Genomic DNA, 27,955 nt, shown 5'->3' with positions numbered 1-27,955 from the left:
AGTTTTCCAGAATCTAAGTGACCTTAGTTCAATGGGAGCCATTCTGTGGATCAGTACAACATAACCGGTTCAGTCTGCTCACAGTTTAAACATACTGAATTTATCCACGAGGAAAAGGGTGTGGATGGGGTGGGGGTTTAAACGTTTGATCCAGAAAAAAAAGGAGGAAAACAAAGTATGTGGTTTCATCCACAGTGGGGGACTGAAGCCCAAATCATACACGCATGTTTAGTTCATCAGAACATGAGAGAGTTGACTATAAGGGAACATGCATTAACACATGTACACGTGCGCGCACGAACACACACACACACACACACACACACAAAATTTTCAGTCTTCTGTAACGTGAGCCATCTCACGCTAATCAAGAGAGTCTGCTAACCTAAAGCATACACAGTTGTGCGCATTCTACTGGAACTTCACAGATGCTTTACATTAACTTATTTTTGTAACATTAAGAGCCCTTCGAGCATTTTTCACTCTCTCACATATTTCGACATTCAGCACCCCACTCACATTAATTTCCAAACACATGCTGGACCTTATAAACTTACCTGGAGATGTTGTCAGGAGAGCATGCAGAGATGCTGGTTTCAATTGAGTCAGTACTATCCACACTTAATGTGTCGAAGGTCTGGTTGTCACGGTAGTCAAAGGCATTGAGGTAGACGTTAGTCTGGGACGATGCTCGAGAGCTCGGTTGACCTTGACACAAAAACATGGATGAAAAAGAACTAAGTCTTAGCATGCACAATTCATTCAGTGTGATCAGTATTGTACCTGTCTGTGTCACCACCTCTTGGGGAACAGTTTGCCCAGCCGGCAAGTCGCTAAGTCCCGCCATTGTGACAACTACAGTACTCCAATGCATACAATAAAATCCCAAAAATCTTCGCTGTCGTAGTAAAACTACCTCAGGAACCTACTGTACATATATTAGACATCAAATGTATGTGGAACACACAAAAGTAGAGGTAAAAGTAATGGCAACATTTAGAAGTCCGAAGCTCAGCCTCTGGCTACAGGAAGAAGACTCTCACACAGTCACAGATAGCATCTACTGCTAAAACCAGACACACCCATCTGATGTACCAGATCAAGAGACCAAAGGGACTGAGGGACCACACAGATACATAGAAATAGCAGACAATTCTCGAAAAACCCTTAAAATATCTGAATGCAAGTTTTGGCTCTGATGGAGTAATAGTAGATGAAGATGAAGTTGCTACAACCAAATCTCCATTTTAAACGACATGAAAAAACAAGCATTATGACAATCGTTTATTAAGCTATTTGGTTGATGCTTGTAGGAAAAGATATGAACAAAGTCTTGTAACAAGAGCCCAACGATTTTTTTAAGTACCCCCTTAAATTCACTCAACTCCATAATGATGTACGGTATGCACACCTTTTTGCAGACGTCTACTTTCGGTTTCCTTGCTGGATAAGGATAGAATTCTGGGAAGAATACTGCCACAGCTTGTGCTCTGTACCAATGGTGGATGTGCCTGAAATCAAATACCCAAAAGAACTGTAGATGAGGAAAAGCGAATGCAATTCTGCATAAATAAAAATAAGAGAGTACTGAATCAGATCATGCTTCAAAATCAGAGAATAATGAGATTTAAGGTTAACACTGGATTTCTTGGAGAAACAGTAGAGCAACTGGTTAGAGCAGCAGCCTTAAAGTTCTGAGAACTGGGGTTCAAATACCGGCCCTGCGTGTGTGGAGTTTGCATGTTCTCCCCTTGCCTGTGTGGGTTTTCTCCAGGCACTCCGGTTTCCCCCACATCCCAAAAACATGGATTTAATGGAGACTCTAAATAGCGCATAGGTTCTGATTCTGAGTTCAACTGTTAGTCTCTATGTGCCCTGTGATTGTCTAGTGACCAGTTCAGGGTGTTACCCGCCTCCTGATTATACAGTAGCTGGGATAAGCTCCAGCACTCCCGTGACCCTCATGAGGATAAGTGGCTCAAAAAATGGATGGATTGGATTTCTTATTGATAAAGGCCAGTCATTTTTTTCAAATAACGCATTACATTTATGAGGGTGTACCTTAGTTGGGAAACTGCGTCCGAGTGTTGCACTTGAGAATTGAGATATCGTGGCGGATGTTGTTCTCTTCCTTGGTAACGTACCACTAAAATGGGATGCGCCAACCTTGCCAGATTGCTTCCTCTCCTCCAGCAATCGGAAATGCTGATCATATACAAATGAGACACGAGAGAGGTCTGTAAACCTTAAAACTCATCTTGAAATGTACTCAATTCAGAGTTCTTTTTATGCCATCCATTCGTGTAAAAAATATATTTTTTGAACAATCTTTACTTTATACAGGTCAATTGTATTGCCTTATGACTCGGATTAACGCTACACATGCTGATTAAAATATGAATCAAACAGCAACATCCCAAAAAGGCATTAGAATTTACTTTAAGTAGTGTTCATAGATTTACATACCATGGCAGAATTTGTAATATGTGCATCATACTTGAAAGAAAGCTGGTAAAAATTTTTTGGGGGGAACAGAATACTAACTATAAGACATTTCAGAATAGTGCAATCATCAAATAAAACAGACAAATAAAGAAAATGAGATGGTGCTTGTCCAGTCATCTGTCATATTAGCTTTAAAAAAAAAGGTCAATATTTTACAAATTTTGCCATACAGGGTCCAAAATACACACACAAAAAAGTACATATAGCATTTATTAATACAATACAAAACAATAAAAGTACAACGACAGCTTAGTAGCGTATAACACGAACTCGATGTATAGTCACCAAACTTGAAAAACCTCTCTGAAAGCAGCAATAATAAAAAGCTCCGTCCGCGTCTGATGATTTAATCCTTTTCTCAGAACGTAATAAAAGATCCATGTCATATCAGTCATGTCCGTTTACTTGTTCATTAGCAGCAAGATGAATAAAAAGCTCCATCGGGGTCCGACGACGTAATCCTTCTCTCAGAACGTAACAAAAGACCTGTGTCATATCGGGAGTGTCCGTTTACTTGTTCGTTAGCAGCAGGATGAGTAAAAAGGTCCATCCGTATCCGACAATGTAATCCTTCTCTCGGAACGTGACAAAAGAGCCGTGTCGTATCGCCGGTCGCCGCAGTTAGCAGTCGTTTCACCCGACGCGGAGGTGGGTTGGGTTGGAAGGCTGCCTGCCCCGTGTTGCCACGGGGAGGAGAAAGGAGCTCTCCCCACCACCGGCTACCGGTGTCTGGGCACCCCTGACGTACTTCGCCTGGCATGGGTCCTCCTGAGTACGCTACATACACAAGGCTTGTAAAAGAGTTAGGAAATCGAACAATTATAGGCCTGTCATTGCGAATATTTCGTCGGGTTCCTCGTACGTCTGTTGTGGAGTCTGTTGTTAATTAGATGTGATCCATCTAAATATGGCTCGAAACGAGAGGGTACTTCCCTCAATTCTGAGATGTTCTCTTCTTTAAAAAAAAAAAAGTTTCAGTCTCAGGAGGGGCATCAGAAAAATCCCAAAATCTCTCCTGTTCATCTGTCATAGCAGGTGGCACAGCATCTTCAATGGCGACTGTCCCAGTGTGACATTCGGAAATGACGTTGCGGGCAATATGGCTGCCACTGGGATGTTGAGTGAGACTTTCGCAACTTTGCGCATGAATGACACGCTCTTCACTCATTTTTCTTTTACGTATAGACATTGAAGTGAATAATATTATATGTAGTTTTTTTAATAACAACACCTATTTTAAAATGTATATATGGATGTTAGTTGAGCTTTAAAATTATTCTAAAGCTGACTGGAAGCCACTGTAAGGACTTCACAATTGGAGTTATATGCTCTGACCTCTTTGTTCTGGTCAGAAACCGAGCTGTAGCATTTTGAATGAACTGGAGATGTTTAACACTCTTTTTGTGGACTCCAGTCAGAAGACAATTACAGTAGTCAAGTCTACGAGAGATAAAAGCATGGATGAGCTGTTCTTGCTCTGCTTGACACATACAAGCCTTCACTTTAGATGTGTTCTTCAGATGGTAAAAGGCAGTTTTTGTGATTGATTTGATATGACCGTTGAAAGTCAGGTCGGAATCTATCAGCACACCAAAGTTTTGGAATTGGTCTTTGGTTTTTAAAGATAGTCAGTCCAGGTATTCACTAACAGCAATTCTCTTTTCTTTATGGCCATAAGGTTTTGTTGAAGAAAATGTTGGCTCATCCAAGTTGTTTATCTGGACATTGGGACAACAGCTCAATTCAACTGTAGTCATCTGGAGACACTGCTAAATATAACTGCGTGTAATCTGCATAGCTATGATAGTCAAAATTAAAGTTTTGAAGAATTTGACCTAAGGGTAGCATATATAGGTTGAACAGGAGGGGCTCAATAACTGACTCTTGACGGACCCCATAGGTCATTGCCATTTGTTGATTATTGAGCACTTCCAACTGATACAAAGTAGATCCTTTCCTCCAGGTATGACCTAAACCCTTTAAGAAGTGTTCCATTTAGTCCTACCCACGTTTCCAACCTGTTCAGTAGTATATTATGATCCACCGCATAAAAGCCATACTGAGAATCCAACAAGACCAAAACTGACACTTTTCCTGAGTCCGTATTCAACCTGATATCATTTAGTACTTTGATAAAAGGAGATTCTGTACTGCAATGAATTTGGAAACCTGATTGAAATTTGTCTAAAAAGTTCATTTAAATTCAAGAAATTGCCGAGTTGATTAAAAATAACTCTCAACAATCTTGGCTATACGTTTCATTTAATAACAAAACGTCCAGACCATAGGTTGCAACGATGTCATTGATCAACATTGATTTGTTACCCAGTGACCTGATATTAAAAAGGAGAGAATGGTTTGATAGACTCACATTTTATCCTCATTAAGTTGGAAGTTCTACTTTTTTGGTGCCATGGCTTTTTTTTTTTTAACAATTTTCTGTCCTTTGTAATTACAGAGATGAAAAATGCCTGATCTCCAGAGGGGTCTGAGTTATTCTGGAAAAGACCTGGCAAATATCATTCAGATTTACAGATAGATTTCCATTTGTCATTTGCTCCTCTGATTGTTTCGATGACCCAAATGAGTCCGTCTGCACCTTGTCTCGCCTTGTCTCTTGTTCCTCCGATTGTTTGGGAAGAACTGCATCCGTTCATCTTTGATTTTGTAAACATTTTCTTTTTGGAGTGGTGAACGACGTACACAGTAAAAAATGTTGGCAGCTAATAACTTAACTCCTTGTCTATTTAGACATAAACCGTCTGATTTGTAAAGATATCTATGCTCCCAATAAACACAGAAATTGTGAACGAAACTCACGGATAGTGCAGGATACACTTCGCTTAACCACTTATTCAATTGACAGAGCCTTGAGAAACGTTCATCTCCAAATTGTACAAGTGGGAGAGGTCCGCTTATAAAAACCTCAGCATCCAAAGCTTGCATTTTTGTTAGGAGCTCAATGAGTCAGTGATCTCCATGATTTTTTTTGAGCAACATCAAACACCGTCACATTAGTAAAACACAGTACATTGGTCTTCTTACTGCAAAAGCGTTTCACATCCTTGACAGCTCCATCACTATTAACGTTTGGTGTCCCAATTTTTTCTTGGATGACGGCACGGTGGCGCAGCTGTAGAGTTGGCCTCACAGTTCTGAGGACCAGGGTTCAATCCCAGCCCCACCTGTGTGGAGTTTGCATGTTCTCCCTATGCCTGCATGGATTTTCTCCGAGAACTCTGTTTCCTCCTACATCCCAAAAACATGCATTAATTGGACACTCTAAATTACGGTAGGTGTGATTCTGAGTGCGACTGTTTGTCTCTATGTGCCCTGCGATCAGCTGGCGACCAATTCAGGGTGTACCCCACCTCCTGCCCGTTGACAGCTGGGATAATCTTCAGCACTCGCCGTGACCCTCGTGAGGATAAGCGACAAAGAAAATGGATGGATGGATGGATTTACTTCTGCCTGCCATGCAGTTTTCCATCAATCCATCTATTTATTTGCTGTGCCGCTTTTCCTCGCTCGGGTCACGGGCATCCGAGCAATCTTTGGATGAGAGACAGGGTATGCCTTGAATTGGTCACCAGCCAATCCCAGCCATGCAGTTATCACATCTGTTATTAATCCAAACTCTTTCAGTCGCGTTATGAGAAATGTTTGTTTTGAGAGCTGTTCACCGCTGAGAAAAAGGTTTTACTTCATGTAAACTTTTAAAAACATGCGTCACATATTGTAGTATCGAAAACTGAAGAATGCTTCGCCAAAGACCTCATTTTACGCCTCATTTTGTGATACAAAATATTTATGACCATGCCATGATATCTAAACCTATGAGCACCACTGTTCAGATAGGTTTGAAACACAATTAGGCAGCTCCACACAAAAGTTACCTGCCTGCATCGGTGATGGATGTTTTTGACAGGAAGGGGGGGTGGGGGAGAATCAGGGAGGGGGGAAGGTTCTCGATATGTCACCATGTTATCAGGCCAGTGCACAGAGATGGTTTTTGAGGTGGGTTTCAGATTTAGATGGGAGGAGGAAGAAGAGTGACCGAGCTTCGGAAAAAGGGGAAGAACATCATCAGAGAGCTGGAAAAAAGGAGGAAGGGAAATTTCTAAAAACCAAAACTCATCAACGTGTATTATTTACCTCCCACAACTACACACACCTCATTCTCCCTGATGTCACGTGGGGTAAGCTTTGTTTTGGATTCAGGGCACGCAGTGGTGGGGGTTGGGATTGGAGTATGTTCAGAGTAGCCCCCAAAGTGTGAGTATACCTCATTGAGTTCACTGACTGTGACATAACCCTTACAACGTGGAGGAAGAAAGGATCAAGCATAAAATGAAGGGTGTTCAAAAAAGCCATTTAATCAAAGTTATTAGATAGATATTTAGATATACAGTGTGCCCTTGCACATTCGTGGGCCCGCATATTTGCGTGTTTTGCTCTCAGTTTTTTTGCTTTTTCTCTCCATAATGTAACGTATTTTCACATTCATAAGGTGCACTTAGAGATCTTAAGTTCTCCCCGAAGTAGACAATGTGGCACGCCTTACATGCACAACGAGGTCCAACATCTGTAAATGTTGTTGTGGGACTTGTTTAATGAAGTACTGTATAATCGAAGACATTGGATATGTTGTTGGTATGCATGCTAGCACATGCTTCAGTATGTATGTAAGCTACCATATGATTGCACTTATGAGGCATCCATCCACGGTCGCGGAGAGTGCAGGAGTCTATCGCAGCTGTCAACTGCAGGAGGTGGGGTACATGCTAAACTGGTTGCCAGCCAATCACGGCACATCAAGACAAACAAATTCCACTTATGAGACAGTGAGGAACAATTGCAGTTTACATCTGTAAGCAGAAGCTTACATTGCGCACACACTAACAGCGTAGCCAGGTCATTATTCAAGATGTAGTTCACACACTCAGTGTCCCATCGAAACTAAAATTATCACACCACAGCAAATAAAATAGATAACTACCAAATAACAAAACAAAAGAATGACTGAATAAGTAATTCACACAAAACATGCATGGTAATGCTATTTAAAATCCTCCTAGGATGCTGGTTACAGATGTAAAATACAACTGATCCTCACTCCCTTGTGAGCACCATCATCTTGCAGCTTACATACAAGCTAAAACACGTGCTAACATGCGTGCCAGCAACGTAACCAGTGTTTTCAAGTGTACTTCATTGGACAAGTCACAACAATATTTATAGATATTGGAACTCATTGTGCACTAAGGCATGCTGTCCATTTTGAGGGACATTTAAAAATTGTAAGTGTTCCTTATGGTTGCAAAAATATGATACATATACATGGGCATTTTAATACTGGATTCATTATTCCGGGATCTTCATTATTTCCGGTGGTCTTGGAACCGTAACCCCCCCCCCAAAAAAAAAAAACAAACAAAAAAAAAAACGAGGGAACACTGTACAAACAGATATAGTAGTGTTCAAATTAATAGCAGTCAAATCTAACTAATCAATTAATCCACGTTTTCAGTCATTTTTTTTAATTGCTACGTCAAATATGTTACCAGTAGGTGCAGTAGATCCTCAGAAAACCAACAAGACACAGCATTCATAATATGCACACTTTTAAATTGCCACTGTCACCTAAAACATAATTTTTAGTATGTTGTTAACCAAAAAAAAAAAAAAAAAAATCAGCTTGAATGGACCCATCTGTTTGTTCACAGCACGTCAGAATGTTGCCGTATATGGATTTTTTCATCTCCCGCCATGAAAATTCTCTTGAGCCATTTGTATTGGAGAAGAAAAAGGAAGTGACGTTTTTTGCAGACACCCACAGTTCGAGTGTTTATACCCATTTTACCGATGAAAAATTTGCTGGGTTTTTTCTGCGTGTTAGCCAAAATGCCAGCTCGTTGTATTGCTGGATTTTGCTTGAACACTCGGAGGATGGATTCACTCTTCACACGTTTCCAAAAGACCCAGTTTGTCGAGAAAAACTGATTGCACAAGTGCAAAGGACAAGAGCTTTGTGTGTTCCAAATGACAGGTGTGTATAAAGCTATAAAAAAAAATTAGTTGGGAGAGACTAATTTGTCTCACAGTTTATAGCATATGTTACGTGTGAATTTAGAATAAATCCCCTTGGTCAAACCAGCTAAATATAACAAAGAACTTGTATTGCATTTAAGACAATTTAATCACACACAATACAACAAAAAACAATGACAAAATAGAAGTACAAAGACAGTTTAGTACCATGTAACACAAGCTAACTAGTCAAATGACGTACAGTCACCAAACTTGAACAAATGTTATTTCCAGCAAATGTTCCAGGAAGGCAGTGTGGCCGTCAGCCGGCTCGCTGACGTGGAGGTGGGTCAGCGGGGAGGCGGGCAGCTGGGTGCGGGGAGGTGAAAAGAGTTCTCCCTCCCCCACCGGCCACTGGTGTCTGGGCACCCCTGACGTACTTACTTCACCCAGAATGGGTCCTCCTGAGTATGTTACATAAGACTTGTAAAAGGGTTCGGAAATCGAACAATTATGGCCAGTCATTTTGAAGATTTGATCAGGTTCTTCATCCTCCTCGTCTGTCTGTCGGGGAGTCTGTTGTCTGTTAAAAGTGATCCACATATTGTCTCATATGGCTCAAAACCATAGGGTAATATGGCCCCAGTCACTTCACTTGCTTCTGAGACGTTCTCTTCTTCAAAAAGAGCTTCAGTCTCAGAAGGGGTGTCAGAAAAATCCAAAAATCTCTCTTGTTCATCTGCCATACCAGACATGGACATTGTGACTGTCCCAGTGTGACATCTGCAAAAGACGTTGCAGGCAATTCGGCCGCCACTGGGAAGTTGTGTGAGACTTTCACAACTTTGCGCTTTAATAAAATGCTCTCTGCTCACTTTTTCGGACTCGTATTATCATAAAAGTAAGTAATATTACATGTAGTTTTGATAACACTACCTATTTTAAAATGTATATATTGGCATCAGTTGCTCTTTCAGGATGTGCAATTGGGCAATTTGTTGAAAGTGGTGTGTTAAAAAAATATAGCAGTGTGGCATTCAATTCGGGAGGTTATCAATTTAGTGAAAGAGAGAGAGAGAGAGATTCATTGATAGATATACTCAAAACATAGATTAATCTGGTTAGTGACATTGGACTGCTATTATTATGAACACCAGTGTAGAAGTTACAGTATTATTGATCATTATTATTGATTGAAAAGCAGAGAACAAATAGCTAGATAAAGACAGTACCTCATTATTCTTGAGAAAAAGAGAAGAAAGAAGAGAAGATTGGAGGTCACACAAGTAGACTGGAATAGGAGAAGTTGTGACAAAAGTGGAGTCATGTAAACTGCTGCTAAAAGACTGACACACATTACCCAGAGGCGCTGCATCCTAGCAAGCAAACAGGAGGAAAACCTCACCATTATTATAAAATGAAAAAAACCATCCTGATTACTTTGGCTGCCTGGAATCATGTGTGTGTACTTTCAATCAAACCTACCTCTCTTAACGTGTAAGTTTGGCCACCAGTAAGGTCAGCATATTTTCGATCAAGAGGTGCAAGATGTTCTTTCTCCTGGGAAATAGAAACCATTTTAAAATACAGCCTTATGTGAGGACCTCAAACACCAAAGTTGTTAAATACCAATGGAGAGCCATGGCCACTCACAGATTGCCTTTCATGGCATTACCAAATACTCCAAAATCAAACAACCACTCTTCTATGTCAAAACTCACATCATCCTCAAAAATGTCTGCGCCAAATATTTCTCAGAAACTCTGTAAAACAGCTTGGATTGTGCTTGGAAACATAAAATATGACAAACCTAGCCCTAGACCGAGACCGTCTTCAACTGAGAACTCCATGTTGTTGTTTTTTTCATGTATTGGGGTTAAAGGCCATACATTTTATTTAGAGTATCCACCCATGCATTTTCTGAGCCGCTTATCCTCACGAGGGTTACGGGAGTGCTGGAGCCAATCCCAGCTGTCAACAGGCAGGAGGCAGGGTACTCCCTGAACTGGTTGCCAGCCAATCGCAGGACACACAGAGATAGACAACAGTCGCACTCACAATCAAACCTAGGGGCAATTTAGAGTGTCCAATTAATGCATGTTTTTGGGGATGTGGGAGAGAACCAGAGTGGCCAGAGAAAACCTGCCTCCCACATCCCAAAAACATGCATTGTGACCCTCGTGAGGATAAGTGCTCAGAAAATGGATGGATGGATACTCTAAATAAAATGTACGGGCTTTAACCCCAATACATGAAAAAAAAACAAACGAAATACAGGGAGTTCTCAGTTGAAGACGGTCTCGACCTAAATGTTTCCACTTTATGACACCCGAGTCTTGTCCGCCATTATGGCCCCAGCACCATAGTGTTTCTGCTTAGCTCATCCATATGGTTTATCCCAGTTTGTGCGCTGGGAGTTTATTTGACCTTTTTGCCCACCTTTTTCCACATTATGGCCAAAAAAAACGAAAGCTTTTTTTTTTTTTGTACCGTGGAACTGAAGCTTAATATCATGAAAAAAAAAAAAAAACTGAGAATGGATGAACACAGACGGACGGACATGACAGACACAAAGACTTGGGCTTCAGGCGGATGACCTTGGCGATCACTCCTAAGGACAAACCCTGTATTTTAGCGCACATGAAGGATTTCACCCCAATGAGGGATACAGTGATCACGAATCAACTTTTTTTGTGAAGAAAAAAAAAACCGAAGCAACGTTCTTCGATCGTTGCCGAGATAGATTACTTACATTATGGACTGATGATCCGAATAAACGTAGGATTAATATCAGCCTCATGTTCATTAAGGGAAAAGGCACGGCGTATGTGCCTAACTTTGAAAGAGCAGAAAAGAGAGGCTGCTGAGGAGGAATTTACCGTGAACAGGGTTAGTCCTAACTGCACTTGCTTACTTAGGAAGAGTTGAGGACAGCCTAACTTCATTCTTCCCCATCCTATAGCCTCCCTACCCTAATAGTAAGTGAAGCATCTTATATTTTTTTACTTTAATGTATTTTAGTTTTTTTTAAATGAATTACCAACACCCATCCATTTCCGAGTCGCTTATCCTCACGAGGATCACAGGAATTCTCCCAGCGCTCATCGTAAATTTGACTAATGGTGAAATCCGACTTATGTCGAAATTCGAGTTAAATCGTTACTGTGGGAATGGATCTTAGTTGTAGACCGAGCACTCCCTGTAATTCTACTCAAATAAAAAAAAACTGTTTTTGTGTTTGACCTTGCTTGCTATACAAACTTTATACAAACTATGTATGTCGTGTATGTATGTCGTTTGAGGGATGCAATTCAAAACATTTTTATACCCTTTGCAGCATCGCTTCAAGGTTGCTCCTTTCCTTCAGGAAGTTTTCTCTCTCTCGCTCAGCCTGCATTGTAATCTCTGCCTCTTGCTTCTTCAGAGTCAAAAGTCGCTCCTGGAAAAAGAATGCTTAGTAAAAGGTTGTAGTCCAATTGATCGCGACCTATAAAATTGGGGATATGAGGAGAACCTTGCGGGTGACAGTGCTGCGCTGGTAGTCTGCAATTTCTTGGAGAAGCATTTGTGTCTGGTTCTCCTTCTCCTCGTCCTGCCTGCTCTCTCTCTCCAGCTGTTGGAACTCTAGGTCCTCAAAGCGCTTTTTTTCCATCTCAAGTGTCTCAAAGTCCTGTTGACACACACAAAAATAAGATTAACTGGACTGCACATAAGCATTCATGAGACATAAAAATTAGATACATACACCTGCATCTAATATCTTTTTTTTTTAAATGTGTTTTTAGGATGATGATGATAGGTTCTGTGAATTCTATATCGTTATTATTGCTGTAGCAGTGGTACAGAACCGCTTTCTATTTTGTGCCCCTTCTCGTGAAACCCAATTACCGTAATTTCTCGAGTATAATGCGTCCTCAAGTATAACGCGCACCACCAAAATTGACCTAAAATAAAAAAAATCTGGAAAACCCTTCTACAAAATGTACAATGCGCACCACCAATTTGCTGCTACCCATATGCTCAAAATATTAGGAATGATCTGTATTTATATTTTGTTGGGTTTGTAATTGTATTGTTTTTCAAAAAAACTGTCCGTACAACAATCATTCATAATAATCATTGTGCATGTGCTGATGTAACGGTAATATAAACTCGGGACAGGCCACAGGACACCCTAGTCCTGGTCCCTGTCCCCCAGAACAGAATCCCTCAATCAACTAAAATAAATGCTCAATGATGGCACAACATTTTATTAATACTGTTGATAACACACATTACAGTCTTAAAAATATAAACTATTTAACACTGATTAACTTAAACATTTTTTGCATGAAATATTGGTGCATAAAACATTTGTGCATGGTTTGTTTGTGCAGTTTATCTACTATATTACCCATCTTTGACAAAGCCTTCAAAATAATCATCTGACTCATCTCCAATCCGAAAAGATCCATAGTAGCTACCTTTGGTGTATCGCTGTTGAACTCATCATTGATGACTTGGGACAGTTGCGGTGCCTCTTGCATTGCATCATCAACGTCCCATCTTGCTCCCACCACATGTGATCCTCATGCCATCCATGGTGTTTGTGGGGAAAAAAATTTTTTCATCCCAAGAGTTTGTGTTGTTTAGCGCAGCCTCTCGCTGACTATGGCGTCAAGTGGCTATCAAAACATTGTGACCTCAAACTACGTAGAAACGATCGTAATTGGCACATTTAAAAAAAAAAAAAAGCACGCATTTCAATTGTGTCCGCTCTCGTTTTTTTAATGTGCCCATGACGCTCGTACTGCGTAGTTTAAGATGATGTTGTTTTGATACCTATCGTTGTTTCGGACTGCCGCACAACTTCCTTGTGGCATCACCAGCACGAGTTATGACATATTTCTTTTAAAAGCAGCTGCACAACTAGCAGTTGTAGTCCACATTTTGTGTCTTAGTTGAAGTTAAAACAAACTCACTGGGAGTCGTTTCTGATCTTTGGTGCAGTAGCAACTACGCTAACGATCATAAAATGCAAGCTCCCTGAGAAGGTCTGAGAGCGTTACCGTAATATAGATAAATGTGTAACACGAGACATCGAATATCATATCGACACGTATATGTATACATTTTTTACCACACTATGTACCTGTATACAACTCTACAATGTGATTGTATTTTTTATTTTTCATCTATACCTAAATATAATGTGCTCTATTAACTTTTTGAAAAATTTTTGGACATTTTTTTTTGCATTATTTTCAAGAAATCACGGTAATTCAAAATTATGCTTCAGAATACTTTGGTATGTTTGCAGGTTTACCTAAAGTTGATGCCTGTGGGTGTAAACTGGCACACGCACATAGAGAGATTGAATATAATGTTATGTTGCTGATGATTTGTTGTTTTTTATTTAGTTCATGGACATTGTGTAGATACTGTTCATTAATCAATATCGGAAGACATGAAGTGATGCTTGAATAAGATTTCGCAGAAAGCTGATTTGTAACTGTAGTCCATCTATGGCTAGAATTTCCTCATTGCTCTTGAGTGAAAGGTATAGTTTTTTTCCCTTTGCGAAGTAAAATGCTTACGGAAATCAGGATATTTTTATTATTTATTATTTTTTGCCATTCACTTAGTTCACATCTTAACAACATGACATTCATCTACAAGTCAGATATAAGTCTTGGCCCTCAAATCCCAAATTGAGAAAGGCCAGTCGCAAGTCCTGTTTCAATGTTATGGGATTTGCGAATTGACTCAGGATTTAGCAATCTCAATTTGGAACCCCGACTCTGGACTGGAGGGAGACTTACTTGTGACTTGGTCCCACCTCTAGTATCCATCTACACAATTATTGTTGCCATTGTCGCACATGTTATTTTTATTTTATTTTTTGATTTGTTCTGTTTGTAAGGTGGTGTTGAGTGGCTGAACAGGTTCCTCTTAAATAAATTTATCATCTTCATCTCTTATCTGCTCACTCCTTTTACGTGGTCTTCTGAATGTTCACTTAAACAACATATTCAGGCCTTTAGAACAAGCTTACAATCTCGTATTTCTAAAATTCAACCTCTGAAACGGTTTATTTATTAGGACTTCAACTGGATAAATAATACATGTTGCAACTTGACTCTAAAACTGCTTTGGGGGTTTCAGTCATGAGACCTGAGTGGTGTATTTATTGTGTTAGACAAAAAGCAATCCTACATCAAATGACATTTCAGGGATGTAGATGAAGGTGGATTTTTCATCCACCTTCCTTCTTTTGGCCCTTTTCTTAATGATTAATGATGATTACACTTGTCAAACACTGCTATTGTGCATAACCTCATGTGTTAGTTTCTCTAGGAAAGAGTACTCAACGATGATACCAATTTACTGCCGCATAACCTTATGTATTCCATTTACTCACCTTGGGTAAAGGTACATGATGTTGATACCCATACCAAGCTTTTCTTGTTTTTAGAATCGCAAGCCTGAAATCAAATGGTCTTGGAGTTCCCCACCCATGTTTCAATCCAACAAAACCACAACAGACAGTACAAACCGGACAGACATTTCAAGCAGATATGGATACCTCATGCATCATGTTATACTATCATTATTCCTAACCCCAGCATGTAATTCATAAGTGCAGTCTCTACGTGGGTCCACTGGCTGACAAAGGCATGCTCATGTGTGAGCGGTGAGTGTTTAGTGTGTGTACTGACCCTGGCTAGCTGCTCCTGCAGGGGCTCCTTGGTGGCCTCAGGGCAGCTGTCCAGCTGGGAGCGCTGCTCATACACAATCTGAGCCAATCTCTCTACTCTGCCCTTTTCTCCCTGCAGCAACTCGCATGCCTGATACATACACATGTGCATGGCAACATATGCACATACAAGGCCACACAAATACGTGCCACGCACAAAGTGGATGACGCACATGTAGGAACACAGGCAAAAAGAGACACACCACACACACACAGGGCACAGAAGATGGCAGCGTTAGTGGGTTTGGGAGAGCCACTGTTAGTTACCCTGATGACAAATTCAGCATGTAGGGAAAGAAATGGGGAAATTGGCAAAAGCATTAAAATCTACTTAGGGATTGAGAGCTAGTAAGTCTTCAGAGAAATGTTTCTTGTTTTGAAGCTGTAGTGAAAAGGGCTGATGGGGGAATGTGTAGAGGGCAAGTATATGGAATGGCTCAGGTGAGGGTTAACTCACACACATAATTAATTTTAGCATACAGAGACATCCAAAATCTGCAAAGGCACTCTGCTCTTCCACTCTGAAACCAATAATGATACTATGCTCATTTGATCTGACTCTCCCTTTGTCTGTAAAACTATACTGATTGGGTGATTATCCACAGTATCAAAAATTAAATCCTGTAATCAAATCCCAAAATCCACCTTGTTGGCAATGCCAGAGGTACATGCACAGAGTAGCCTACACCCCTGATGTCCAAGTAGAAGTGTGTGAAATACAATGACTTGGTGACCACTGTACCAAGGGCAGTATTAGCAAATATATATTTGGATCAGAGACAGTATGAAAAGGATTAGCACCTACTTCTTAGTCACATAACCTCAAAATGTACGTGTCTTTGAGTCACATATGTAGCTGAAGACACACACAGACACGGTGTGTTTTCCATGTTACAATGCAATACCTTTTGCTTTTCCCACTGGCAACTTGATATGAAAATACTGTGCCTGAACAGACATGCAAGCTTTACCACGTGGCACATCAGTGTCCCCTAGTTCTGAATTAATGGCATTAGAGGTCTGTGTTGATCATGAAGAATACTGCCCTCACTCTGGAAATGAGCACTGAATGGGAGTACCTCGTCTTTTTCATGTTGGGATTTGGTTTCCATGTCATCTATTTTGTTGTGAAGTGCATCCACGGCATCTTTTTCCTGCTGGAGGGAAGCTAACTCTGATTCCTGCTCCGCCTTAACAAGGGCTCGTTCTACCTCCACCTTGGCAAAAGAGACATCACTGAGTGAGAGTTCTAGATCATTGTCTTCTCTGTTATTAATAAAACGATCGTGGTATTTGACTATTACTCTTTTACCTGAGCTGTGGATATTTAACACACCTATAAAACAGTTCCCATTATCAAATAATTCCAGCCCTAACAGTTGATACAATAACTGTCTGTACCTCTCGGGCAGATTCCTCCATTTGGTTGTCCAAATCTTTAATTTTTTGCTCCAGCTCCTCCATGTTGTTTAGGACCTGAATCTTCTCCTCCTCCACTCGCCTTATTTCCTCCTCTGAGGCTCTGGCTTCCTGTCTAAAGCAGTGGACTGCATCATCGTGTGCCTGGTAGTTTAACAACACAAGGAGAGAGCCTCTGATATGTTGCAGTGAAAAGCACATGGCTCATGGTGACAAGATTCAAACAGTGGTTTTACTGATTAATGTTGTAAGGGATCTAATCGTCTTTCAATGAAAATGTTTGAGGGCTTGGTGTTTAAGATCACATCTTCAGTGAAACTGTCATCATTCAGGACCTCAGATCTGACATTTTTGGAAAATTACCAGTAATCAAAAGCAAATGAGCTGTTAGCATTTCCTGTTTACAATGCAGGAATGAAAGCATGGACCACCAACTCGTTGGTGCAGATAACAAAATACTTCACAGGTATTATTATAGGAAAAGTACCCTTTTTTCTTTAATGAAGAATGTTGATGTTTCACATTAAGATTCTTTTTTTTTCTTTTTTTCACACAAATATAGGCCTAGTGCACACAAACATGAACTGTGACACTTAACCCGCTCTAACCCAATAAATGAGCTGTAAATATCTCCCATCTGTCTGTGTTGAACACAGATGTGTTGATACTTTATCAAAGGGGGTAGGGGTTGATATGTTACAATATGAACTGATTAATCTCTTAGAAGCTGAGTAAAGTCAAAGGTGCTCCTACTGCAGTCTTCTATTCCTTTCTGGCGTGATGCTGCTTTTGTATTTGATCTCTTTATGATAGGTTGAGGTAAGAGGATAATCTTTTTCATGGTACTTTGACTGTACACCTTGTCCGCACCCGCTGGCACCAAACTATTCTTTTTCTAGTAAGGAATCCAAACCATGTCCAGCACATTTGATTTTTACCTCGTTTATCCTCGGTGCAAGCGGTGAAGGTGATGGGGCAAAACTGCACAGACTGACAGCCAGCGATTCTGCCCTGCTGTTGTTGCTGCGCCTCTGTCGTACCAGAAGATCTGTGTCGTAGTTGCCATTCTCTGGAATCAGTCCGTTCTCTGTGGGGCTAGTAAGGACTGAGGGTCCAGAGAAAACGGAGGTCGTGTCATCATCGTTATCATTGTCATTTAGCTGAAGCTTCTGAAGCTCCTGATTGATCTTTTGGAGGTCTGCCACAGCAGATGCTGGATTTGTAACCGAGCCACCACCATCGTGGTCCAGCTCTGAGCACAGGGACAATATGGTCTCAAGACGCTGTCGCTCCTAAAGGGGGAACAAACAAATCCAGTGTCAGTGAATAATAATCATAGCCCAAGTTGTGCTTAAAAAGCTACAAGGTGAACATGACAAATGACAAACTCCTATTATCTATACAAAGCATACACAAACAATTACTGGAAATCAAGAAGACCTTGATGAGGTCAACTATTTTATATAGCGTATAGTATTTATAGCATGAACATCTACATCCGAATTAAAATTACTCTTGAAAGTCTACCACAAAATTAAAATGTCACACTACCTGTGGAAGCATTGCAGAAGGCAAAAAAAACTCCTTGATTATTCCAAAATTCCCCTTTGTTCACCAACTTTTGTATTTGGTTTGCATTCTTTGTAGAGCATATTTCCCCCAGACTGACATTCCTTTGAGCGAAAGATTTTAGTTGCCACTGTTGAGTATGGCTGAGACACAGCGACAGATTACAGGGTGTGAGCGGTGGGTTTGAGTTCAGCAAAAGGGAGGGAGAATTTAAAGCCCCAGCATGATGAAGTAATATTAGAATGGGAAAGACTGACAAAAGGAATGTGGGTCAGAGGTGGGGTGGGTTAGGATATACTGTATGTGTAAGAGAGAATGAGGGGGTCACAGAGAGAAGATAAGTTAATGAAGACAGGGACAGCTGTCAACTATGCTCTGAACAGTGCATAAGACCACAGGAAATGCCACCACAAGAACAATGCACGTTCCAGGGAACTCTATTCAATATTCCATGAAAGCTAATTTGATGTTATGTTAACATCCCACTTATATTGTGCATTTTGAACCAGAAGCCTGTGTCATTTTGTCACCTTGTGTTCTATTCTAATGGCCACAAGCTACCTTTGGGGCCTTTATAGCAATCAGCTGTTAAAAAGGGAGGAGCAGGAAAAGAGGGAAAGATGGAAATAAAGCTAGGGAAAGAATGACAAAAAGAAAAAAAAACATGTGGAAATAAGGGACAGTGGTTTACTTTGCTGGCACAGATAACAGTTAAAATGTTAACGTATTTTCCCAAATTTCCAATTTGCTTCTCATTTAAGATAAAGAATGTTTTTCCTCTACAAATGTTTTTGAGAAAATCTATAAATAGGCTGAAGTTTAATTTTGTGACCACTAGATGGAGTAATAACCCACTCAAACTGTTTTTCACACTGTTCAGTGTTCAGGGTAATGCAGTGTTGTACTGTATATATTTATAAAATTAAACCTTCTCTTTCAAGGAGGGTCAAAATAATGAATTATACATTTTAAAATGTGCAGGCCATCACTCACAATTTATCCTTTCAGGCACCAATGTGAAAGTTTAGTTTGTTCATACTTTCACTTGGCATTGCAAACAACGTAGAAGACATAATTATGAGAAAAGGATAGTAGAATTCTCAGACCAGTTATATGTTGTGCATCTACATGTTTATCCACCTGCTGCTTTTGTGACTATGCCCTTTAATTTTCTTAAACCCAGAGTTGAGTGATTTTCTCCGCGGCTCAAACCGCACTCTGGTAGCCAGACCACCACGGATCTTACATAAACACGTACCTCACATACACACACGCACACAAGTACACACTCAGCCACGTGAAGGGTTAAAAATAGTCCTGTTAGTATGGGCTGCATGCCAAATGTGGTCTTGAGGTTTGCTCAACCAGTGTGTGTGTTAAGATGTTAGGCATGTTTGAGAAGATAATGTTATAGTGACAAGAGAATACATAGTGGAGACTAAAAACATTCATTTAGAGTTTTTCCCCCATTTGTAAAGGTTGTTCAATAATGGAAATGTGTCTTTGAAACTCACCAGTCTCTCCACCTCCTGCTCACGGAGCCGCTCCTCTTTTTGATGATGATGGTAGTCACTCAGCTCCTCCTTCCCACTCAGTGAGGTGATACTCCCCTGTCTTTCCCTAAAGCCACCTGGTGAGGTCACTCCAGCTTTTCCAAATGATGACCTCTTCTCACTGCGTCCGAAACCCAGGGTACTGGTCGGTTCAAAGTGTACCCAAGGTTTTGCCCCTTCGCCTAAAGAAAGGTCTATTTCAGGAGGACTAGTGCTCGTGGAAATGATGGAGCCCACTGAGCTTGTGGAAGTCAGGCTGAGTTTCTTGGCTACACGAGGGGATGAGGACCCCCCTGTCTTGGACGGAATTGTAACATCAGGTGGTGATATTTTGGTGGAAGTGATCCCGTTGCAGGATGAGTTCTTAATTGAGGAGAGTGAGATGGAAACGACACCCTCTCCTTTTGTTGTAGTGTTGATTTGATTCCTATTTGAGGGTTGCTGGTTGGAGTTACTGGAGTTGTAGTTGAGGTCTAGACTGGTGTTTAAGCTGTCATTGTAATGGTCTTTGCTAAATTTGTAATAATCAGAGCAATGCGGCTCCACTGTCGATAATGTCATATTGCCATTGTTGTTGTCTCGGGGAGATGGGGACGGACAGAGGCGAGGCAGCGAGCGACTGTGCCCGCTTCCCGTCATCCCATTTACAGAACCAGCAGAGTATTTCCTTGTTCGAGTGCTTGGTGTCACTTCATGACTACCATAGCTACGTCGTCCAAGACGGGGGCTTGAAGGCATGCTTACAGCGCCACCGTTTGATGGAGAGTAGGTTGAGGAAGAAGGAGGCGGAAGAGAGAGGAGTAAATTATCACCACCCAATACAGAGGTGGATGAGGCCCTGCCTTTCCATGTAGACAATAATGGAGAAGAGCCTGTGTTATGAAGATGTCTGTTCTCACTGGTGCCCAAGTTGTCCTGGTTGCGACTAATGGAAGTACGTGAGAGTAAAGAGGAATGGTCTGAACGTCGAGATGGGGAGGGAGGAGGCACAGATTTCAAGGACAAGGGAGGACGATCTGTACTGTAGAAACGTTTTGCATGTTCCTGATGGACTAATGAGGAAAGTGATGTGATGGGTGTGGTGGGGGGAGACTTAAAAAAAAAAAAGAAGAGAGATGAAGATTAATACCATTTTCTAAATACATATGTCAATGAAGCCTCTATACCAGGGGTCACCGACATGGTACCCGTGGGCGCATGGTTGCCAGTGAGGACCACTTAAGGCACCCGCGAAAAATAGCACAGGTCACAAATTGTTATTATTTGTGCTTTAAATTTTTAATATGACTTACTTACATTAATGAAAATTTTAAAATAATGTTGTATAGTATAAAAAATTAAATCAAGAATATCCATCCATCAATTTTCTTAGCCGCTTATCCTCAGAAGGGTCACGGGAGTGCTGGAGCCTATCCCAGCCAATCGCAGGGCACAGAGACAGACAACAGCCACAATCACACCTAAGGGCAATTTAGAGTCTCCCATTAATGTTGCATGTTTTTTGGGAATGTTGGAGGAAACCGGAGTGCCCGGAGAAAACCCACGCAGCCACGGGGAGAACATGCAAACTCCACACAGGTGGGGCTGCAATTGAACCCTGGACCTCGGAACTGTCAAGCCAAATCTTTACAGCTGCCCCACCATGCCGCCTAAATCGAGAATATTTTATGTATAATGAACTCTGACTCTGAAGTTTGCCGCAAACAGGTCACGTAGCTCTTCATACGAATGGTGCTCACAAAGTAGCCCTCAGCCTCAAAAAGGTTGGTGACCCCTGCTCTATTTCATCAATAAGAAACATATTACATAGATAAAAATATAAATGACATCACAAATGACATTGAAAACAACATTGAAACAATTTCAAGTAGAAGCCAAAAAGCAAACAAACGTTGTGCCGTGTGTGCTTGTAGGTTCAGAACGTACCCCAGTTAGCTATAGGTTTTCCAGTATAAACAACCAGGCTAACCAAATATGACAAGCTGAAGCATTAATAACCACAACAACGCTCAATTACAGCTGACCTGTGTCACAATGAAGTACGAGGCGTTGGTATTCCCATTGGCTCTCAGGCTGTTTTCCAGAGCTTTTTTTTTGCGCTGCAGGGTGTCCATCAAATCCCTGAGCTCGGAGGCTGAGCGCATGCCCCGAGTGCTGCTGGCCCCACCAACAACAGAATGGCTATAATCGCTGCTAAACTTCAGGTAGTCTGGAGGTGGGAAAACAAAAAAAAGAAAAAATTCATAGTGCATAAATATAAAACCATAAGAACTAAGATACAATTTTAGGTGGAAAACAAATATTAGAAACAACTGTTGTAGATTTATTTATCACAGATTACAATGGCCCAAATCATTTATAACAACACAGACATTGTGCATCACATTAGACCTCTTTTTTAGTTGTGTAGGACTTTCCTGCATAATTTTTTTGACATTTTTGATACAGTATGTGTGCCTGTTTCAAACCCCCAGAATATACACATGCAAGTCCTCACTAGCGGCAGGGTGGGGCAACTGGTTAGAGTGTTGGCCTCAGAGTTCTGAGGCCCGGGGTTCAAATCTCAGCACCGCCTGTGTGGAGATGGCATGTTCTCCCCGTGCCTCTGTGGGTTTTATCCAGGCACTCCGGTTTGCTCCCACATCCCAAAAACATCCATTAATTAGAGACTCTAAATTGCCCCTAGGTGTGATTGTGAGTGCAACTGTTGTCTGTCCCCATGTGGCCTGTGATTGCTGGCAACGAGTTCAGGGTGTACCCCGCCTCCTGCCTGATGATAGCTGCCATTGGCTCGAACACCCTAGCGAGCCTTGTGAGAATAAGCGATCAGAAGATGGATGGATGAAAGTCCACACCACCTCTAACAAAACTGATGATCCAAGACAAACCTTCAATTCCTTAGTAAATGATTTTTAAATGAAAGAGACCACAAGATATTTTAGGAACTATTTCAGCAGTCCCACTCCCACCTTCAGAAAGTCTTTCATTTTTAACTGCTTCAGTGTTAAGGAAGAGGGTAGTAATAGTGGTAGTGAAATTCCCAACCTGTGACAAGTTATTTTTTACCTTTTACATGGTAAATGAGATATGAACCAATAGGTCTGAGTTGACAAAACCTAGATTGCTGAGATTAGCATTTTCTTTATTTATTAGCTAAAGTTTCACTTACCACCTGGGTGGAAACATGCCCATTTTTATCTAGCTGTGGTTTACTTTGGAAAAGACACCATGACAGTGGTCTCTCCAAGACCACCCAGTGTTTAACAACTACAGATAAAAAAATGTCCTACAATAAATCAACAGTGACTCTATTTTAGGGGAACAACTATGCATATATACCATGTGTACATATGTAAAAAATACTGAAATGTGTTTTTAGAACAGGAATGAGCTCTTTTGTTGAATATTGGTGTCCTAGTGAGTCAAGGCTGTTAGAATGTCAAACCTTATGTGGTGGAGAGCAATGTGGCAGAAAATGAAAGGCATCATGAGGTCTCACAACGCACACGCGCACACATACGCCCTAATCCTAACCCGAACACGCACAGTCAGTTAAATTTTGTGTGTCCATAAATGGGCAGATTTATACTGTCGGTCTGGCGTCCATCAACTCTCCTTTTCTTCTCCCTCTTCTTTTGTGTGAGAGCAATCACTTTAGTTGTGAGTGTTGGCAGGCAATTGAATAAACGTGAAGATTTTTGGCTTGTCATAATACATCAAAACGTGAAACACAATCTAGCTCTACATTTTGTTTTTGATTATAAAATAACAGAAACCCAACAACAAAGAATACAGAAATCAAAAGTTTACTTTAACACTTACAATATAGCAAAACTATATTTGTATAGTGTATTTCATACACAAGATAACTCAGTGTGTTTTACTTGATTAAAAGCCTTTCAATATAAAGAAATACAACATTTAGAACAGGGGAAAAAATGACCAACAACAACAAAAAAAAAAGTACAATTGAAAACAGCGTATAGTGCAGGGGATTTAAAAAAAACTGGAAATACTCTTAAAAAGCACGGAAAAAAAATAGTTTTCAACCTGTATTTAAAAACATTCGCACTTGGGGCTGACATCACCTCTGTTGGCAATTCATTCCATTTGTGTGAAGCATATTATCTAAATGCTGCTTCACCATGTTTGCTTTGGACTCTCAGCTACGCCATTTGACCAGAGTCTGTCGATCTCAGAGCTCTACTGTGTTTGTATTCTGTCAACATTTTTCATGTATTCAGCACTTAAACCATTTAGTAAGGCATAAGAAAAAAAGCTTGTGGTTCCGATTTCCTGACCAACCCTAAAAATTCCCGCTGACCCTAAAATTTTTACACCACGTAATATACAAATATAGTAGCTGCATTGGGCAGTGGGGTGGCCGTGTCCCACTTCCTCATGCGCACTGCTGCAACTCTTTGCGCCCTGATTACTTTGTGTATTTAAGCCTTGTTGTTCATGCCACTTCTCGCCAGATCATTGTGTGTACATGCATCTGTGTTCACGAGCATCAACTAGCTCAACTGCCTGGTCCCATGTCATAGCGTGACTGAGGCATATCAAGTCAAGTTACGTTTTCATGTTTCTTTTTTTTTTTTTTTTTTTTTTTTAAATCAAGCCTTTTGATTTTGGTACCGTCGCCCTGTTGGACTGCCTTCCGTGTATGACCACTGCCTGGCAATAAACCATCCTAAAATCCATGCTTAGGACCTGACTTCATCTGCAATGGGGTCCTACTCCTCCACCTACTTCACGACAAAATCAAGTTTATTTAACATCTCTGCTAATATTCCGGTGTTTCGGAATGTGAGACGCCATCATGAATTTTGATCTCATTATGCACGAGAGAGTATGAATTAACAAGAACTGACAAGAAAATGTTGGCACAATGTGCTGGAGACAGAGTCAAAATATTCAAAAAAACAAAACAAAAAACTATCTACCGGCTCTTTCGGCCTGATTTATAGACCAGAAGCAGAAAGTCAAAACATAAACAGAGCTGACTGGTATAAGGCAGTATTTGTGATTCATTTGATATGACTGTAGAATGGGAGGTCGGAATCTAATCAGAACATCGAGGTTTCGGACTTGGTCTTTGGCTTTTAAAGATAGTGAGTCCAGGTATTTACTATCAGCAATCATCTTTTCTTTATTGCCAAGTTAGTTGAAGAAAAAATTGCCTCATCTAGTTATTTATCTGCTTTGGGCAGTGACACAACCCCTCAATTAAACTGTAGTCATCTGGACACATTGCTAAATACAGGGAGTTCTCGGTTTAAGACTGTCTCGACCTAAGACGTTTCGACTTTACGACACCCGAGTCTTGGCCGCCATTATGGCCCCAGCACCACAGTGTTTCTGCTTAGCTCATGCAGATATGGCTTATCTGTGTTTGTGCGCTGGTAAGTACAAACAATAAAACTAGATCCCAGCAAAATATAACTACAGATAAATTCTAATACTCTAAGCATATGGATAGCAGCAAATTGGTGCTGAACATTGTACATTGGTAGAAGGGTGTTCCTAAATTTTTGTGTCGACTTTGGGGGTATACACTATACTTCAGGACGCATTACAGTATACATGAGAAACGATGGGAACTGTCATCGGCATAGCTATGATAGTCAAAATTAAAGTTCTGAAATTTTTTACCCAAGGGTAGCATATACAGGCTGAACATGAAGAGTCCAAGAACTGACCCTTGAGGGTCCCCATAGGTCATGGCCATTTCTTGAGATTGAGCACTTCCAATGGTTACAAAGTAGCTCCTTTCCTTCAGGTGACCTGAACCATTTAATCCTACCCACGTTTCCAACCTGTTCAGCAGTATCGTATCAAAAACCACACTGAAATCCAAAAATACCAAAATTGACACCTTTCCTGAGTCAGTATTCAACTTTATATCATTTAACACTTTGATAAATGCAGATTGTGTAATGTGATGAGTTCGGAAACCTGACTGAAATTTGTGAAAAAGTCCAAAAAATTCAAGAAATTGCTACATTGATTAAAAATAACTGGCAGCATGGTGGCACAGCTGGAAGGCGTTGCATAGTTCTGAGGTCCAGGGTGCAATCCCGGCCCGGCCTGTGTGGAGTTTGCATGTTCTCCCCGTACCTGGGTAGGTTTTCTCGGGGCTCTCCGGTTTAACTCTCGCATCCCAAAAACACGCAACATTAATTGTAAACTCTAAATTGCCCCTAGATGTGACTGTGACTGTTGTCTGTCTCCATGTGTCCTGTGACTGGCTGGCAACCAGTTCAGGGTGTACCCTGCCTCCTGCCCGTTAACAACGAGGAGAGGCTCCAGCACTCACACGACCCTTGTGAGGATAAGCGGCTCAGAAAATGCATAGATGGATCTCTCTGAAATAGTTTTGTCATATATTACGTTTCCAAGCGCAATCCAAGCTGTTTTACAGAGTTTATGAGAAATATTTGGTGCAGACATTTTTGAGGATGACGCGAGTTTTAACATAGAAGAGTGGTTGTTTGATTTTGTAGTATTTGTTATTATGTCATTTTTTAAAGAGCCATACAGTATTTTAAAAACTAAGTAGAACTATATTTGCACATTTATGTAAGACAACACTTTTAGAGTACAATAAGTCTGAATTCTTTTGGATAACATTGTTCTGATGTTGCTAACCAATGATGACAAAAGTACTTCTTACAATTAATCCAACTTCTGGTGCTTCATACATCATCAGATTAAGCTTTATGCAGGCGTTGAGACTCCTGTCAGTTTTTCGTGAACGTAATTCAATTTGATTTGCCATAATGGTACGACGGTGAACGGTTCTTGGCGACAAATGCATGTCTTTTAGTCGTTTAATTATCTTGTCTTTATGTGAAGTTGGCAAAATGTTTATGGGCAACATCGAGTATGAATGCTTTGTCATACTCCCATCTGTGAATGGAGACCCACAACAGAACCCTCTCTCTCCACAAAGGCTGTCCATTCTTGTTGAAACTTCAATACACCTCATAGTTTTTTTTCTTTGAGCGACCTTTGTCAAAAGCGTTTCCATGATTAGATGTTCCGACACGATTGGCGTTCAACCCTGCGCCTGTGGACATCGACAACCACAAAAACTAGGCAATACCACTAGGACAAACTGTCTCTGCGTTATTTGCGTTGTCTGTCATACCAAACTACGGCACCCCACTAGGACAAACCTTCTCTTCGTCATTTGTGTTGTCCGCATAACAGAAATCACATGTACAGTATGTCGTTATGAGAGGTCCAGGAGCCATATGCTACCACTAAAAGAACCAGGTATGGTTCACAAGCCATAGGTTCCTGACCCTTGGTCTATAGCTTGCTAACATAAAATCATCCAGTGCTCTGTTTTTTAGAAGAGGCTGAACAACAGCTATTTAAAGTTCTTTAGGAAATTCGCCAGACTGAAGTGAGCAATTGCTTATTTTCTGCAATTCAACTAGCACAGACCTCACATTAGTTTTGAAAAAGTCTGGGGGTATTGAGTCAAGACAGCTTGTTGATGGTTTCAGCGGCATTACCCTTTTCTGTACAGTGTTTTGGTCAACAGTGTCAAATTCCAACCTGATAATACAGTTTTCCCTGGGTGGTGTCAGATGTAGTATCACTTTATCATTTTGCTGATTTGTGCTTATATTTAACGTGATGGATTGCATTTTCTATAGCCAGCTACAGAAACTAGCTCTAGGGACACGGAATGTCAACTCTTTGTCAGGGAAGGAGCCCAAGTTGGTGATCGAGGTCGAGAAGTTCTGACTAGATATAGTCGGACTCACCTCGATGAACCGCTTGGCCTCTGGCACCACTCCCCTTTAGAGGGGTTGGACTCTTTTCCACTCTGGAGTTGCCCATCCTGAGAGACGCCGAGCATGTGTGGGTATTCTTATTGCCCGCCAGCTTGGGATCTGTACGTTGGGGTTTACCCTGGTGGAGGAGAAGGTAGCCTCCCTCCGCTTTTTGGTTGTCGTTTGTGCTTATGCACAAAACAGCAGTCCGGAGTACCCACCAGTTTTGGAGTTAGGGGGCAACATGCGAACAGTGAGGAATGCTGTCAAGCTGAAGGAGTCCTATTGGGCATTTCTAGCTGTGAGACTCCCGAGGCAGCTGATAGTTACCGGCTGGCCAAGCACAATGCAGT

The 27,955-nt window shown here is 41.0% G+C and overlaps 1 protein-coding gene across 7 annotated transcripts in view; it reads right to left on the bottom strand.

Annotated features, from left to right (window-relative positions):
* phldb2b (pleckstrin homology-like domain, family B, member 2b) overlaps positions 1 to 27,955 on the bottom strand; it is a 68,593-nt gene that overhangs the window by 12,566 nt on the left and 28,072 nt on the right. For 4 of the 7 annotated variants that reach the window (XR_009792674.1, XM_061804864.1, XM_061804868.1 and 1 more), the window contains 12 exons: positions 21,837 to 22,021; positions 19,774 to 20,904; positions 17,629 to 17,982; positions 16,673 to 16,834; positions 16,351 to 16,488; positions 15,234 to 15,362; positions 12,050 to 12,205; positions 11,864 to 11,974; positions 10,021 to 10,095; positions 2,062 to 2,205; positions 1,412 to 1,511; positions 558 to 708 (listed from right to left, as the gene is read on the bottom strand). Coding sequence is in view for 6 of the 7 variants with exons in the window: in XM_061804864.1 (XP_061660848.1) it covers positions 558 to 708; positions 1,412 to 1,511; positions 2,062 to 2,205; positions 10,021 to 10,095; positions 11,864 to 11,974; positions 12,050 to 12,205; positions 15,234 to 15,362; positions 16,351 to 16,488; positions 16,673 to 16,834; positions 17,629 to 17,982; positions 19,774 to 20,904; positions 21,837 to 22,021 (2,836 nt within the window). In the remaining variant the exon portion in view is untranslated. Of the gene's footprint in view, positions 1 to 557; positions 709 to 1,411; positions 1,512 to 2,061; positions 2,206 to 6,470; positions 6,821 to 9,767; positions 9,912 to 10,020; positions 10,096 to 11,863; positions 11,975 to 12,049; positions 12,206 to 15,233; positions 15,363 to 16,350; positions 16,489 to 16,672; positions 16,835 to 17,628; positions 17,983 to 19,773; positions 20,905 to 21,836; positions 22,022 to 27,955 lie in introns of those variants that run through there. The other 3 variants (XM_061804866.1, XM_061804870.1, XM_061804867.1) reach the window with 3 other exon arrangements.

Source organism: Syngnathoides biaculeatus, chromosome 19 (genome assembly GCF_019802595.1).
Source record: "Syngnathoides biaculeatus isolate LvHL_M chromosome 19, ASM1980259v1, whole genome shotgun sequence".
NCBI classification, from domain to species: Eukaryota; Metazoa; Chordata; class Actinopteri; order Syngnathiformes; family Syngnathidae; genus Syngnathoides; species Syngnathoides biaculeatus.
The sequence above is the reverse complement of the archived record's forward strand: the minus strand, read 5'-3'. Positions and strand labels throughout refer to the sequence as shown.